This window comes from Ambystoma mexicanum, chromosome 7q, assembly GCF_040938575.1.
Source record: "Ambystoma mexicanum isolate Mex_15411 chromosome 7q, UKY_AmexF1_1, whole genome shotgun sequence".
NCBI lineage: Eukaryota > Metazoa > Chordata > Amphibia > Caudata > Ambystomatidae > Ambystoma > Ambystoma mexicanum.
The window spans coordinates 629647210-629664760 of record NC_090941.1 but is presented as its reverse complement, the minus strand read 5'-3'; the positions used below and the strand labels follow the sequence as shown (position 1 = coordinate 629664760).

Sequence of the window (17551 nt, the reverse complement as noted above, 5' to 3'; positions counted from 1 at the left end):
GTGCAACTGGCAGGTAGGGACCTGGGCCTGAAATCAGAGGGTAGCCAGGTGACCAGTGCAGTATCAGACAGGAAATCAGCAGGGGAGAGTAAAAGAGAAGGCAGAAGCAAAGAGGAAGGTCTTGAAGTGCTTCCGGAACCGGAGATGGTTCTCCTCGAGTTTCAGAGAGGCATGGAGGCTGTTCCACAGGGAGACCCCAGCCGAAGGAAGAGATCTAACAACAACTTGTTGCTTGGAGAAGCGACTGACCCTGAGGGAGTTGGAGGTGGAGGAGTGAAGAGCTTGAGTAGGAAGGTATTTACGAAGAAAGAGTAGGAGGTCCGAAGAAAGAGATCTACCCCCATACCCTTGGGATACCCTTGGCAATACAATCGGGCTCAATCCATGGCTCAACATAATTCTGAGGGGATGTTGGAAAGGAATGTGCATTTCTCAAACACGCTACTGCTCACAAATATATATTTCAGAAATAAAATGGCTCGTAATGTCACCAATAATGGCTCCATTCAACATTGCCAGCCCCAATCCAGTTAGTAATTTAGACCAGACGTTACCATAATATTCCTTCCCTTTCAACCTTAGGGGTAGGCCAGTTGTTTAACTCCTATGCAAGCATGATGCGTTGAGGTCCCCTAAAAAAAAGAATCTGGCCAACCTCCCATTTATCTAACCAATCGTTTATGCAGCTCAAGATATAATTGTTTTGAATATAATCCAGACAAGTCCATGCGCTGTGGTTCAATTTTTTTTATATATGTATATGATTATCTCAACAAGAAAAATCAACAAAAACCAACATTGACTCATTCGTGAGCACGTGCAAATGTTTTGCCCATTAGGGCTTTGTCCAGACAGTATTCTTAACAGTCGTTCACTATTGTTACAGAGTAAAATTCTTAAGAATATTACTTTTCTCCTCTAATCACAAAGTGAACCTAGATATACAGTCATAATCATAACCATTTGTACATCATGTATCCTATTGATCCACAATCTTTGTCAGTATAGTCTAGAAAGAGAGAATAATAATAAGTGGTTTAGAAAGAACTGTCAGGGGATATGAAAAGAAAATTACCTAGTAACCATTACAAATCATCAAATCATTCTAAAGAATGTCTACTCCATATTGACTTATCTATTGATACTAGTCCATGCCCAGTTCTATTCCTGAACACACAATACTTATATCGTCAACCTATGTTGTCTATTTGGGATTCCAAACCCACATCACTGATCAGCACCTCCCTGAAAAGTCTGGACACAGGATTCTCTTAAAAAGTGAACCTTCCTGACACCTATTCCCTTGTCACCAGTAACTGAACTTAAATGACAAATCAATGTTTATTGTTGTGCCCGCTTCTTACCTCTCTACTTGTACTTCCAACCACCACGTTAATTATGACCATTCCTCTGAATTCTAGACTATGAATTGTAGTTGTCTACCCTATAATATAACAGAGAATATTAGTTAGTTTGATTCCTTATTACAATCCAATTGCATGAATCCTATTAAAAGTTTGACACAATGTATACCTGCGATCAGCTGTTCCCAATTCTTCATCTGCACTGTTTTGTGACTGTTTTATTCTTCAACAACCATTGAAATATAGAACAAATACAAAGCCACTTTAGTTATAATTGTCCAGGTCTGCAAGGCCCCAGTGAAAAATCCTATCCTCACAGTTATCCTGACCTATGAGTAGGCTCATTGTTTCAGCCGTTACAGCAGCATCCTGCATTCAGGATTGCTGCCTCCATCTTGCTGAACATGGGTTGTAGCGTCACAATTTTCTGACGTGTTGATGTCATGCGTATCGCAGCATCAGTCATCGCGTTGCCGCGTTCCTCGACCACTTATGTAAACATTAGTCCCTTTATGGGGATGCACACCCATTAGTATTGATGTTTCATGATGCAAATAGTTGCACTCCTAACTTTACTTATATATAAATTCTCTAAGTGGCAAAATTATATTTCCTCAGAATATTGGTTATTTTTTCATAGACTATTTTATACCACAACCTAATGTATCCTATTAATTTGAAGATAAATAACCCCATTGGGTATACTATGTGGGTAGTGTTACGGAAAATATAACTTCCTCCTACTGCTCGTGTCCAATCAGAGGTGCTTTCCAGTCATGTCAGAACTGGTCTCCCAAGCCACAACATAGGATATCATTACATGATCTTGGATAATGTGACTGTTCATTAGTATACAATCCTACAGAATAGTATACAACCTATCCTTCAAATCAATGGAATATATAATGTACAAATGGGTATGATTATGACTGTATACCTCGGTTGACTTTGTGATTACAGGAGCAAAGTAATATTAAGAATTCTACTCTGTAGTGATAGTTAACGATTGTTAAGAATACTGTCTGGACAAAGCCCTAATGGTTGAAACATGTGCACATGCTCGCGAATGATTCAACGTTGGTTTTTGTTGATTTTGAACCACACTTCATGGACCTGTCTGGATTATTGTTAAGACATCACAGGCAGAACACTTTGTGACGACTTCTGAAGCTTTATTTATAAGCTATATGCAAAAAGGACCCCCAGACCAGCCAGGCACAAGGCTGCTACTCTCTAACTGCTGCACTGTGGAACCCCAACAAAAGTAAACCATAATGAACATTCTCACATCAGCATTCCCAACAGAACCTCGCTTACCCCATATTCCATACTGCATCACCACCTTCCATCCAGTAAGCAACACATAACAATTATATTCAACATATTTAACACTGATTGCTTTATAGTGTTACAACCACCAGACTACTGTTGCAGCATAAGCAGTCAATTGAAAGTAGCTAGGCACTAATATTGAACCCATCAATCCCAAATGTCATTGAATGTTAGGTGAGCGCAGTGTCCCATTACCAAACACTTAAATTAGTTCCTAATTTGAGATATAATTGATAAACGTATTTAGGTTACAACAACCAACATGCCAGTAGGTATTGAAATCCAGAATGTCTATATAACGGTCACTAGAAAGTCTAACGTGGGTTGCTATATAAACAAAAGTATGATTTTATGCATTCAATAATAGATAAGTCTACTAGACTTCACCAATGTCAGCAGTCCTCTGGACAGACGATCTTCATGACCTTTTTAGCCGACTGAAAGTTAAGAGCATAACCATCAATTACTGGTATCGAGGTAAGCCAGGTTTCTTGCAGGCTCATGATCGATTTTGTATCTAGAAGAAGACCATGCTGGGTTAGAAAATAGATGGATATGTCCACGGGTATTCCATGACAAGGACATTAAATAAGGGTTGGTACTGTTAGGATCATAGTAGCCCTGCAATACTTTAATTGCTTCTGGATGATTTTTGGACTGGATTAAACGTTTATCTATGAGAGGCATATTGTTCTGCTCACCTGGTATTCACGAGGACGCCACCCAACCCTGGTTGGATGATTTGCACTCTCAAACCCTCTCCTGGTCCCTTGGTAAGGCCTCTGGTTAAAGATGGGTCTTAATATTGTAAAAGGAGGATTCTCCGTCCTGCTCCTCATGGCAGGGGTGCGTAGATGTGGGGGCGAGCAGCTACCAAGTTACTTCACTGGTGCAAGCCCCCTGTGGGAATCCACGCCTGCTGCGACTCCGTAGGTTTGCTGCTTTACAGTCTTTATATGCAGTTCTTATGTTCCTCTTAGTTCGAATAATAATGTCTTGCTTCTTTCCTTTTAGGTATGGAAAGGTATTTTGGTGTTGTCATGCAGTTTGAAGATGAGCATGGGCCGGTAGGCGAAAGCGCGGTGTGCGTGATGCTGTCCTGTGAGTAATGTGCGGTGCGCGGCGTTGTTTCGCCTTTTATATTGCTAACCTGTGTCTTTTCTCTCCTGGCAGGTTGCGATGTTCCTCACCGAGCGTAGTGATGTTCCAGCAATGATACTGACCAGGAGATGACTACCGAGGTAAGAATTGTGTGGCTTTCTTCGTTTGGGAGGAACCTTGAGTAAACGCTTATTAATGCTGTGTTTCTTCCTCCTCTTTCCAGGTTATGGTATTCCAGGATGCATGCGGTGCCGGATGAAGGAGTTCGTACCTTCAGGTGAGTGGAACTGAAGTCGGCGATGGATTGAAGACAGGATACTATTCCAGATAAGTTTCGTAGTGTTCTTTCTCTCTCTGCAGGTCCTTGGTTTCAGGTAAACTGGCATCAAGAACTGGACACGGTGAGGGTTACGCTGCCCACAACAGAATAACACGAAGCGTGTTCTGCTGTTTGGGTGTAGTTTAAATAATCTCAGGTAAAGTAGTCCAGGTAAAATAGTGCCAGGCCTGCCACTCCAAAAGTAGTCCAGGGAAAGTAGTCCCAGGCCTGCCACACCCAAAAGACTAGACGGCATAGCTCAGTTCCTTGTAACTGAGCTATGTGTGTGCCTCCATGTTGGCTGAACCCCCCAAGTTAAATAGTCCCAAGTAAAAAGTCCCATTCTAATGTTGGGCTTCATGATGGTTATGAGCCTGGCACCAAAGGCGCCAGGACTGACTCCAAGAGAGTCTTGGATAAGGTTTTAAGGCCTTTGACCTGGCCCTAACTGGAAGGCTGACTTGCCAGTGAGGGTCAGGTTTAAGGGTCATGACACATATTGGCTGATATCAGGGCCTGTCATGAGCATTGGATTTAAAGTGGTGAGGGGACAAGCTGGTGGATGGGTATTTGAAGAGTTTTCGTTTTCAAGATTTCAAGATCCCTGGCGCATGCAGGTGCTCTTTCATGGGATTTGCCAATGAATCTCGATTCCTTCAATATAACCCTGAGTATATTGGCTCCACGTTTCTAACTCTAGAATTGACCGTTTGGTGCAAATACCCTTAAACCAGTAGGCTGGGGGAAGTGGGGCCCACCGTTGCGGTCTTCCTTATTAGAGGAATCAGTGACACTCTTTAAGGTATGATCCAGCGTTACTGCTATGATGGTGTTATGATTTTACAAATTCCAGGACATTGTGTTGCTTGCCTTCTAGAGGAAGTGGAAGAGTAGCACTGCCTGTATGAGAAGAAAAACGTGCTGGAATACTGCAGAAAGCTGAAGAATTCTGATAAGCGCATGACTTGCTGGTACATTCTTGAGGATCCGGGACTAGCAGAACATTCAAATGGATTGTGTCCTCCCACGTATTCCTCATCTGAGATATATCCTTACCTTCAGCTTTGCTGCTTTGGAAAGGTTTTCTCTCTCCACCAGAGGGTGCTCCATTCGAGGCCACAGCGTCGATGTCCCTCGGCGGCATCTGTCGAGTGCCAACGTCATCCGCTGTATAAATGCCTCGAGCGCGCCCGTTGGCCTCAGTTCCGTTTTTCCGTTAGCTTCGCTTTGGACCGATATAAACGGTGCTTCAGTTCGAAACGATAATGTTGTCTTCATCTAATCCTTCCACATCGAAGACTGGATTTAAGAAATGCCAGACATGTGTGAGAAAGATATCGCTGACTGACCCCCATTGGAATTGCACTGGTGCCTCGGTTCCGACCACCGTATAGATGACCGCGGTTCTTGTCAGTTGATGACCCAAAAGGCCTTAAAAGAATGAAGAGGTAAACTGGCGGTGGGGGAGGAATCCTCAGTTTTCTTCGAGGGGGAGAAAAGACTCGGCTGAGTCTTCGGTAAAACGTCATAAAAAATCTAGGTTGAGGAGTAGATCCTGGAAGTCCTCTTCTTTGTCCTCTAAAAAGGCAAATAAAAGACGACGCCAGTCTCCCTCTTCCTCAACGTCGTCTGAGGAAGTTCTAACATGTCCGCCAGATATGACTCTCCAAGAAAGTGGGAAGCTTTCAGAGCATCTATGTAAAAATGTTTTCGGAACGCGGCCCAGACCCCCTCAAAAAATTCTAGCGAAGACCATGCCCCGGCTCACAAAAAAAGTGACAGGGGAAGATCCAAGGCAAGAAAATCTGACAAAAAATTGTTGAGGGTGTCATCCAGGGAGTCTTCCCAGACACCTCATAGAAAAGACCTACCTGTGCAAAAATCGGAGGTAGAACTCAAGAAAATGGCATCAGACTCTCATACGTCATCAAAGTCCTCGTCTTGAAAGCCCTCAATGCCTCTATTGAAGGCGGTCGAGCACAAGGTGTCGATGACCCAACATAAAAAGGTTACGCCGAGTGCACAATCAAACATATCGAAGGCTCCTTCGACAGTGTTGATGGTCTCGACAACCTCTACGACTGCATCGACGATTCCTTCGAATGCATCGTAAACTGCCTTGACAACATCGAAGGTAGTGGCTACAACATCGACGCCATAGATGCTTTTGTCGACGTCAACGCCTATTCCAATGGTAAAATCGACACCCATGTTAAAACCTATACCACCTGAAAAGGTGTTTCACCCAGAAAGTAGACATGATTTTTCTAGGACCATGTCATCTATATATGAAAGAGAGTCATCAGCAGAAGAAGAGGTTTCACCTACTGGTGTTAAATTTGGTACAAGACCAGTCCCTGAGGAGTTGGTTGATCCTCAGTCTAAGATGCAAGATCTATATGAGTGCTTGCAATCTGCAAGTGGTCTGGATACTTCTCCAGAATATGAATTTGAAAAACCTGACCCAGCAGAACATGCTGATGCGGGTTATAGAAAATTGATGAACAGGGTAACGGAATACATGGGATGGGGTAGAAATTCACCTGTCTATCAAGATGATGACTTGACCGACATCCTTTCAGGAGGACCTCAGCAAGCCCCCATACTTCCTTTTCATGTAGCCTTACAAAGGAATGTTAATACTGCATGGGAAAACCCTGAAACTATTCCGGCAGTAAATAAGAAATGTGTCAAAATATAGACCCTGTCCTTCAGATCCAGAATATTGAAGTAAGAATCCATCTCCAGAAAATCTGATAGTTCAAATAGCTACCTCTACTAGGAGTGCTGCATACAAATTCCCCCTGATAGGGATGATAAAAAAGGTTGATGCATGGTCCAGAAAGATTTCTACTTCTGGGAGCATGGCTTTAAAATCCACAAATGTAATTTGCACCCTTGCAAGATTTACATATACCCTGTGGGACTGCATGTCAGCGGCAGCTCAACACATCCCGGAAGGTGAGGAGCGTGATGGGTTCCGATCTATAGTAAGGGATGGAAGCTGACAGTATCAGTAGGTCCATGGCGTCTAGCACGGTGATACAAAGATTTTGCTTCTTAATATGCCATTTGACAGCTCGAGGTTGTTTGGCAGCGAGGCGGATGAAAGTTTGGAGAAGATGCAGACCTCCAAAGCGGCAGCAAAATCACTCAGTGCCGCTATACGACAACCTCAACAACGCTCCTACACAGGCTCATCTTCCTGGATGGGTCGTCCCTTTCGATTTTATTCCTCATTTGGGAAAGTAAGGTGACAGGACAGGCCAGTCAGAGAGGGCAAAGAAAATTTCCTCGGGGGCGAGGAAAAGGTGCTAGATCTGCCCCAGCAGCAGCATCTGTCCCTTCAGCCGCTGCTGCAGCTGCCGCAACACCACTCTGAGGTTTTGACCCACAAGACCCCAGTGGGAAGCAGGATCTCACAGCGTCTGGAAGAATGGCGGGGCATTACATCAGATGCTTGGGCACTGGAAACAGTATCCCAATGTTACTGCCTTCCTTCTCAAAAGAAACCTCAATCACCCACCGGGATACAACTCTTTTAAAAATTCCAGATCCGCTCCTGTTGCAGGAATTTTTCAGAAAGGTGCAATAGAACATGTGCCTGTAGCGGAGAGGAACACAGGTTGGTATTCCCCATATTTCCTCATACCAAAGAAGGATGGATGACTGAGACCCATCTTGGACTTGAGAAGCTTGAACAATTTCCTCAGGAAGGACAAGTACAAGATGGTTACACTTTCCCAGATCCTTCAGGCTCTCCAACTCCAGGATTGGAAGGTATCATTGGACCTTCAGGATGCTTACTTTCATGTGCCAATCCATCTCAAGCACAGAAAGTACATGAGGTTCGCGATTGGCAATTCTCACTATCAGTTTCCAGTTCTGCCATTCGGGTTGACCACTGCCCTGAGAGTTTTCACCAAGTTGATGGCGGTTGTGGCAGCGAGTCTCAGGAGAGGGGGCATTCACGTCTACCCCTAACATCGACAATTGGATGATCAGGGCACGTTCTCCAGAACAGGCCCAGGAGCATCTGTCCAAGACTTGCCACTTCCTTCACAAACTAGGGTTTTCTCTGAATTTAAAAAAGTCAAACCTGATACCATCACAGAAACTCCAGTTTATTGGAGCAGTCCTGGATACTACTTCAGGCAAACCCTCACCTCCCAAATAGAGAGCTCGCCACATTCTGCAGATGGTAATGAAATTCCAGAATGCCCAGTGTCTACCGGCCTTCGATTTTCTCAGGTTGCTCGGTCTCATGGCATCCTGCATTTTTCTGGTGCCAGAAGCCAGATTGAGGATATGATCCCTTCAAGGGGCCCTCAAGACTCAATGGTGCAAATTTTAAGGGGAAATGTCAGATCTATTGCAAGTTCCCACCAGAGTAGCACAGGATCTGTAATGGTGGGCTTGCAGGGAACATATCCTCAGGGGAGAATCTTTTTGGCAACCATAGCCGGAAATAACAGTAGTAACGGACGCCTTACTCACGGGGTGGGGAGCCCACACCAAGGAGTTGACAATCAGCGGCCGTTGGTCTCCATCAGAGTCCAAACTAAACATCAATCTATTGGAGCTGAGGGCAATCAGACTAGCGCTGAAGGCCTTCTTGCACTCTGTATGGGGAAGGAATGGCCTTATAATGACAGACAACACAGTGACCATCTACTACCTCAACAAGAGAGGAGTAGGGTCACTGCCACTGTGCAGAGAAGCAATGAAGCTCTGGTTCTGGGCAATAGAAGAAGGGATCTCTCTGTCAGCAGTTCACCTATCCGGAGAGCAAAACACAGCAGCGGACGCTCTGAGCAGGCAGATCACAGTCTACCACCAGTGGGAACTAGCTCAGGAAGTCCTTCAAGAGATCTTCGCCCTTTGGGGAACCCCACAAGTGGATTTGTTTGCGACCAGTGTCAACAGGAAGTGCGAACTGTACCGCTCAATGGAATTTCCCCCCAAGAGGAGCTATAGGAGACGCATTTGTGGTGGAATGGGAGTTTCCATTTCTGTATGCGTTTCCAGTCCCTGTGATCCCTCAGGTAATCAGGAGGTTGAGAAAGTTCATGAAAACCATGATCCTTATTGCCCCATATTGAGCCAGGAGAACGTGGTAGCCGGACCTTCTGGACATGTCCATCTGCCCTCCAATACGTCTTCCAAGAGGAAGGTCACGTTCTCCATCCAGAGGTCAAAACTCTCAAACCTTCACGCATGGCTTCTGAGAGTTTGAGATACAAGGATTGGGACCTTCCGGATGACGTTATGGAGATCTTGCTTTCGGCCAGAAATCTCTATGCCGGTGTGGTTGGAACAAAGTTCAGTAACTGGTGCAGAGAAAAGAATGTGGACCCGTTTCAATGTAATATTCCTACAATATTGTCTTTTCTAATATACTTGGCTAATCTGGGGCTCCAGGTTAGTACGATAAAAGGATACTTGGCAGCGCTATCCATTTTTAAGTGCTCATCAGAGGAAGAATCCTACTTTAAGATAACTTTTAATAACTCAATTCTTAAAAGGTCTAAATAATGTGTTTCCTGCAATACCCTTTCAGGTTCCTGCGTGGGATTTAAACTTGCTACTAAAGTTCCTCGCATGCATTCCATTTGAGCCTTTACATTCTTGTCCATTAAGGCTTCTTACTTTAAAAAAATACTTCTTGTTGCAATGACATCAGCCGGCAGGGTAAGTGATTTGCAGGCTCTTTTTAGTGGTCCTCTTCACACCATCTTTTATAAAGATAAAGTAGTCCTTAGAGTAAAACCCTCTTTTTTGCCAAAAATTGTCTGATTTTCACCCGTCACAAAAAATAACATCGCCTACATTCTACCCTCCTCCTCACACAAGTAAGGAAGAGGAACGGCTACATAGATTAGATCCTCGAAGAGCTCTTAGCTTCTATATCTCAAGATTGGCAAAACTACGTCAGTGTGACCAACTTTTTGTGGGATACACTGGCCGTAAATTGGGGCTAGCTGTAACTTAGCACACATTATCTAGATGAATAATTTTGGCTATAACTGAATGTTATAGATTGGCTGGGAAAGATGCTCCAGATGGGCTGAGGGCTCATTCAACCAGGGGCATGGTAACTTCAAAAGCACTTCAAAGGGGTGTCCCTGTGCAAGATATTTGTGCAGTGGCCACATGGTCATCTGCACACTTTTATAAAACATTATGCTCTAGATTCGACTTCTTCTCAAGGAGGTCTATTTGCTAAATCAGTACTTCATTCTGTACATAACTAAAATTTCTGTACTCCCACCTCCAATACAAAACTGCTTTGGGAGTCTATCTAAGATGAGGAATATGTGGGAGGGCACAATCCATTTGAAGAACAAGTTACTTACCAACCGTAACGTTTTTTCGATCAGATGTTCTTCCCACGTATTCCTCATCGACACTCCCAGCCTACCCCACAGTACAGTTTACTTGATTTACACTCTAAATTCTTTCACGGCTTGGGTCAAAATAGGTACGCCATTAACTACAATCCATTGGCTACAATATACGAAAAAACAGAACTGAGGCCAACGGCCGCGCTCAAGGCATTTATACAGCGGATGATGTCGGCACTCGACGGATCCCGCCAAGGGACACTGATGCCGCGGCCTCCAGTGGAGCGCCCTCTGGTGGAGAGAGAAAACATTTCCGAAGCAGCAAAGCTGAAGGTAAGGATATATCTAAGATGAGGAATATGTGGGAGGAACATCCAATCGAAGGAACGTTACAGTTGGTAAGTAACTTGTTCTTCTAGATGTTATCAATTAATTGCTGGATCAGATCAGTAATTAGAAAGGCATATGCAAATGCAGAGAGGCCCCTCCCTGTATTATTATTATTATTATTAAAATATTTATTGAGCATAAGGTTAGCTTCGGGAAACCGAGCACTTTTAAATATCTGAGTTAGTCTACTCAGTGGTACAGCATAATCATGAGACAATGCGCTGCATCATTCTCTGCAGGAGCTGACTTTGGCTGACCCAATGACATTTATCAGAACTGCAGATAAAATGTGCACAGTCACTCCATGGGTTTCTCTGGTACAAGTGGTTTGAGCTCATGCATGCCCTCGGGACTGGGATGCAGGATGACTTGACAGTAAACGTTGAATGAGTGTACACACTAAGTGGTCTGTGTTGGTTATCATAGGCCCCTTCTATTGCTAGTGTTGGTATACCTCATAGGCTAGTACTGTGAAGAGGAAGAGGCAAATGACTACTTACCATGAATCTTCATCACACTCTCTGGACTCTTCCTCTTTACAGTAATGAATGAATCATGAGTGCCAGTGATGACTACTAAAGCCACAGTGAGCCTCCTTGTTGCTGTGGCGTTTTCCACTGCAAGTCGGTGTCAGGGAAGATATTTCTAAGATGAGGAATCTGTGGTATGATAAACTTATCCATCAGAAACCAGCTTAGCCATACATAAGGCATTTGTTCGATTTGTAGTGAAGAAATTAGTAACTTGTATTCAGGCCTCAGAATTTATTTGCACTCACTGCTAACATAGCTCACATTTCTTACTCACCACAAGTGAATTATGTGCACTATCTGTAGAACTGGCATTGAAGCAATGGGGTGAGTAAAGTTGGTCTTGCCTTTAACTTATAACTTGTCATTTTTACCCCATTAATATTTATTATGCATGATTTTAATGTACTGTGGACTATTTAATTGTAGAATTGAAATATTAAAGGTTTCAATAAACCAGTACATAAATAATTATAAAAAACAAAGAGTAGATTTTGCCCCAATTTATCTGATTGATGTTTGTTTCTCTCTTTTCCTTTTATTTAGTTGCATGTGTTTGGGGTTCTGAAACACAGCATTATGGTAAACAGTGAAAATGCTGAGCTCTTTCAGTTTGACTGCCTAGACCATTTCACAAAGGATGATCTTCATGCTGGTCAGGGGATTCAGATAGCTGATGGAGGATGGCTTATTCCATCTGATAATCACAAAGCAGGAAAAGAAGAATTGTACAGGTATGTCCTAACACATAACATGTTTACAATAGCCCTTCATCAAGAATAATGTTTGGTTTTGGCACATATCATGGTGCTAGGGCCACCTATGTGGCAAAGCATTGCCACCACTGTAAGGAGACATGAATGTTCAGTAGCAGGCTATCTGGTTGCCATGGCAACTGGAAATGCTCAGGCATGAATTCATTGCATCAGAACATTTTAATTTATTGTGTTCCTGGGCCGTTTAATTCAATTTGTGGTTGGTTTTATTTTTATTTTTTGCAATTATCTTTTTTTTATTGAAATCTCAAGGAACATGGTATAATCACAGTGCAGTTTCAGAACAAGCACCACAAAAGCATCGAAATTTTGTTTTAAAATGTGTTGAATCTCTAGCCCCATCAGTCAAACAAGGCGCTACATAAAATGAGTGAAAGCAAGGAAGAAGAAAAAAAAAAAGTGGTCGCACAGATATTGATAAGTTCTACTCCTTCCGCCATCGTACTCCACCAGGTCAAAATCATCAACATTAGGCCTGTAACAGAAGCTTCATAATTTGAGGCCGAAATAGTATGTGTTTTTTTCTCTCGAGTAAAGTCCAGGAAGGCACCCTGGTCCGGGAGAACTTTGCCATTCGGTCCATTATGTGCCGTGAGCTTTTCCATGGTTTACGTCTCCCATACTTTGACCCACCAATATGAGATAAAAGTACCTTCTGGCGCCTTACAGAATTGGGCGCAGTTTGTTTTTCGCCACCATCAGTACGTGTGAAATAAGCTCTGCTCTCGGGCCTGACCTCGTAAAGGTGCCCTCATCTGGGATATCCCCCAAAAGCAGGACCAGTGAGCACATGGTGAGCAAGCTGCCAGTAATCTCTTTATCTTGGATAAAATTTCTTGTTTGGATAATTGGGTAGTACCACAACATGTGCCTAAAGTCTTTTAGTTGGCCGCACCCATGCCAGCAAAGATCTGAGTAGTCTGGGCGAATAGCATGCAATCTTTGGGGGGGTTATATACCAGCGGAAGCATAGTTTGATGGCTCTCTCTCTAATTGAGGTGCAACGGGAGGTCGTATGTGTTCGGGACTAGATCTTTTGTCAGGAATCCTCTGAGATTTCTACCCCCAATTCCCTTTCCCAGCGGGCCATATTTGGTAATTTGTCCTCTAAGGATGCATATTCCAATAGGCGGTAAAAGATGGAGACTTTTCTTGTTTCTTGGCCTTGTAACAGCCGCAGTTCTATCCCCCTGACGGGTTGAGTTGTGGTTTGTTTGGCTTGGTTGTTAGATACACAATGTCTAAGTTGAACTTATCTAAAACACTCTGGCTCTGGGATATGGAACTTTCCGTTACATTCCGCAAAGTTTAAAGGCACTCCATATTTATTTAGATCTCTCAAGCTTAGGACCCCTTTGATCCACATTGAGCAAACCTTCAACCTCCTGTATCCGTGGAGAACTCTGGGTTATTAAAAATCGAGAGAGCGGGCCTAGGCCTGATCTAAACCCAAGTTGGGAGCAAGCTCTATCCCAGTGTGGTAGGATGGACCAAGTGATTTCCAGGAGGTCCTGCTGGGAACTTCTTATAGCTTTGGGAAGACATAGGAGGTGGGCAAGAGGGAAAGGTATAGCTGCTTGTTCTAAAACCTTCCATTTCGGGAGTCTGTCTTCTAGTGCCCAATCTAGCATTGGGGCAATCTGTGCCGCTCGAAAATAGCGCTGGATGGGATCCCAAATCCGCCCAGGCACCTTGACCGGAGGAGGATCTTACGAGGGATTCTAGGGAGTTTACCGCGCCAAATAAAACATCTCATTATTTTCTGTAATTCTAGCAGGTCCTGCTTAAAATCTGGATCGGCAAAGCCTGGAAGATGTAGAGGAGCCTAGGCGGCAGCAAGTTCACCCTGACCGCACTGATTCGGCCTAGCCATGAGATTTCTTGCATCTCCCATCTTTGTAACATGTCTTTGGTCTCCTTCCACAAAGTAGGGATATTAGCATGCAGCAATTAGGTATATCTATTTATGATATGGATCCCAAGATATGCGATTGTCTGAACAGCCCATCGAAAGGGGAAGGTAGTTTTCAAAGTATGAAGGACCTCCGGAGGCTCAGTTATTGTCAGTCGTACAGATCTGTCGTGGTTAATGCAGAAGCCAGATATCGAGGTAAACTGTTCTAACAGGTCCAGGATTGGTGGTAGGGATGACCAGGGGACTTCCAGGAAACAGATAACATCATTGGCATATAATTCCGCTTTGTGCGTAATCCCCCATGTGTTAAAGCTGTTATGGTGGCATGCAAACATTTCCATTGTGCTAGTGGTTCCATAGCCAGTGCAAATGCTAAAGGGGAGAGGGGGCAACCCTGTCTAGTACCTCTTTTAAGGGGAAGAAGTGCAGACTTAAGAGCATTAACTGTAATTCTTCTGGATGGAATTTGAAAATTCGCCATGCTCCATTTGGAAAACACAGGGCCAAATCCATAGGCGGGGAGAAGGGCTGTTGGGAATCCCAGGACATCCTGTTGAAAGCCCGGTGTGCATACAGGTAAAGGCGATTCAGTTCACCTGGAAATCGGGTGGCTAGGGCGATTAGATCCACTATCCGTCGGATATTCTCATTGGCACTTCTATTTTTTATAAAGCGGGTTTGGTCATTGTTAATGATACTTGGGAGGACCTTGCTCAGTCTGGTTGCTAAAAGTTTACTGTAGAGTTTAGCATCAGTGTTTAAGAGGGCTATGGGATGGTACGAGGTTTATTCCTCCAGAGTGTTCCCCGGCTTGAAAATGGAAGCGGTGGCTGATTCCGCCATAGAATCGGAAACCTGCCCTGCACTCAGTAAAGAGTTAAATAGCCTAGTGTGGTGTGGGTTCAGGGTGTCTGTAAAAGTCTTGTAGAATGTATTAGTGATGCCGTCTGGGCCAGGGGCTTTCCCAGCTGGAAAGCCTGGGCTACCTCCTGGACAGTTATAGCTGCCTCCAAGGACTCCCATACCTCTTCTGAGATTCGGGAGAGATGTGACTGTTCAATGAATTCATGGATGGCAGCTCAGTTCCCCTGGTGTGGGGCTAACACCTTGCGAAAGAAGTCATCCATTATCTGCAGCTTCCCTGACTGTGGGATTTTCTCGTTTCCTGTCTGCCCATCTCAAGACCCTGGTGTGATGCTGTGTGCTTACCTTCTTCAACTTAGCCGCTAACAGCATATTAGCCTTGTTCTCTTTGGAGTAGAAATATTTTTTCACTGACATGGATTGTGCTGCTTCCAGGGCAAGTTGAGCTTTTCAGAGCGTCTGAGGATGCATCAGGTGCCTTTTTCAACATGCTCTTTTTCTTTCTCCCGGACCACTCCTTCTAATATAGCCTGGTGAGACTTCTGAGCTCTCATCCAGGCTATCAATCGCTCAGTAAGTACTCCTCTCATTACTGCTTTCCCTGCATCCCATCTTGTCTGAAGCTCAAGTTCTCCTGTAGCATTAATCTGAAAGTAGTTTGTGATGGCTTCTGAGACCTGCGCTTTCAGGACACCATCAGATAACATGAGGTTAAGTCTCCATGCGGGCCTAGGAGATGGGGCAACCAAGGGAAGCTCCAATGTAATTTTAAGGGGTGCGTGATCTGAAAGGGCTTTCGGTAGAATGGACACTCCTCGTACTTCAGGGATAAGGATATCCACGATCAATAACATGTCTAACCTAGATAATCCTTTATGTACTGCTGAAAAAGGGTATAATATCTTTCCACCAGATGGAAGAACCGCCATGCCTCTATCAGCGAGTGCTCCTTTAATAATGTTGTCAAGGCGTAAAAGTTTTGTTCATCATTGCCGGTGGGGGTAAGTCCATAGTGGGATCTATCACACAGTTAGTTTCCCCCAGAATGATTTTCCCCCACTACCGCTTCAGCTAAGACTGCAGAAAACTTTGCTATGAACTCCACCTTCTTTTCATTAGGACCATAAACTGTAGCAATTGTAAACTTGCTTTAACCCATACGAGCTATAAGAACCAAGTACTTCCCTCCTCCATCTCTTAGCACTGTTAATATCTTCAAATGTGAGCCCTTGTGGATCATGTTGGCGACACCCTGTTTTTTCAGTCTGCTTGTGGCAAACTAAGTTATAGGACATAATGTATTCCTAAGGTGCGGTTCATCCACCTCTAGCAGGTGGGTCTCTTGTAAGCATACAACAGCCACGTCTAAGGTGGACAGTCTATGAAACAGAGCTTTGCGCTTTATTGGTGAATTAAGACCCAGAATGTTCAGGGTCAGGCAAGAGAGGTCTGGGGACGCAATCATGTAGTCATTCAGGCCCTAATGCCCCAAGACTAGGCCAAGCAAGAGTTGTAGGGGGCTCGTCTGAGCAATTTCACTTAGCCCTGGTAGTAATGTATGACCGTATGATAAGGGAAATAATAAAAACCCAAACCAAAGAAAATAACACAATAGAAGGCATTATATGTGATTCAACCCACATATACCAAAAATAGAACATAGGCACAATTCCCTCGTGGCACCCAACCTCCAATTATCCCTACCCTCCAATTGCAGCATCATGGTGATTCCCGTGGAACAAACCTGTAAAGGGCACAAGCATGTAATATTAACAGCAACTGATAACATTTGAGAATGAGTTGGAGACCGAATCGATCCCCCGGACGTTAGGTGGCCCCGCCCATCAGCCCGAAGCGTCAACAGAGGGGGCCAAATTCCACTTCCAGGGACATTTTCCTTAAGGTTTGCTTCCTCTGGGCTTTCTGAATTTCGGGGCCCTCGAGTGATCTAGTTCCAGTCTTGTCTACTTGAGGATCTTAGGGGAGCGTCCATTAGCTCATTCGCTTCCTCCTCAGAGCCGATAGCATCGGCTGATTCTGGTGTTCAAAGAGCAGTTTGCAGGGGAAGCCCCAGCGATATTTGATGTTTTGGGATTGAAGCCAGGTTGTGACAACATGTAGCTTCCTGCGGTTTGCAAATGATTCTCCAAGTTGGGAATCTGGTTGGAAATCACATGCTTTTATCCTGTTCTGGCATATGGATCCTTACTTTGCCTCCTCATCCCTCGTCTTTCTGCTTGTTAACTCCCTCTGATCTATGGCTACCAGATTGGCTATTTCCTGCACAATTTAGCTCCTCAAAATTATAGGAGTGTGTGCGATTGTGGTATTTTGGACTACTCATCACAGACACGTATTTGGAAATATATGTTTTGTTCATATGTATCCAAAGGTTCAGGTGTAAAACAATAAGTAAGTTACAAGTGTACATCTTTACTTCAAAGTCTTGCGAAAAGAGTGCTGTGGTCATAGAACCTGCTTGGACGTGCCAACACTGCACATTTCCTAAGTCCCACACTTACACACAGCCAATCATGCACCCCTGCACGTGCACTCACACATACGCACACGCAGTCAGCATCCTGATGAGCTCGCAAACATATTTTTTTGTTAGCA

At 44.1% G+C, this 17551-nt stretch overlaps 1 protein-coding gene across 3 annotated transcripts in view; it reads left to right on the top strand.

Annotated features, from left to right (window-relative positions):
* BRCA2 (BRCA2 DNA repair associated) overlaps positions 1-17551 on the top strand; it is a 2020919-nt gene that overhangs the window by 1076674 nt on the left and 926694 nt on the right. For all 3 annotated transcript variants that reach the window (XM_069639263.1, XM_069639261.1, XM_069639262.1), the window contains one exon: positions 11927-12114. In XM_069639263.1, the coding sequence (XP_069495364.1) occupies positions 11927-12114 (188 nt within the window). The remainder of the gene's footprint in view (positions 1-11926; positions 12115-17551) is intronic.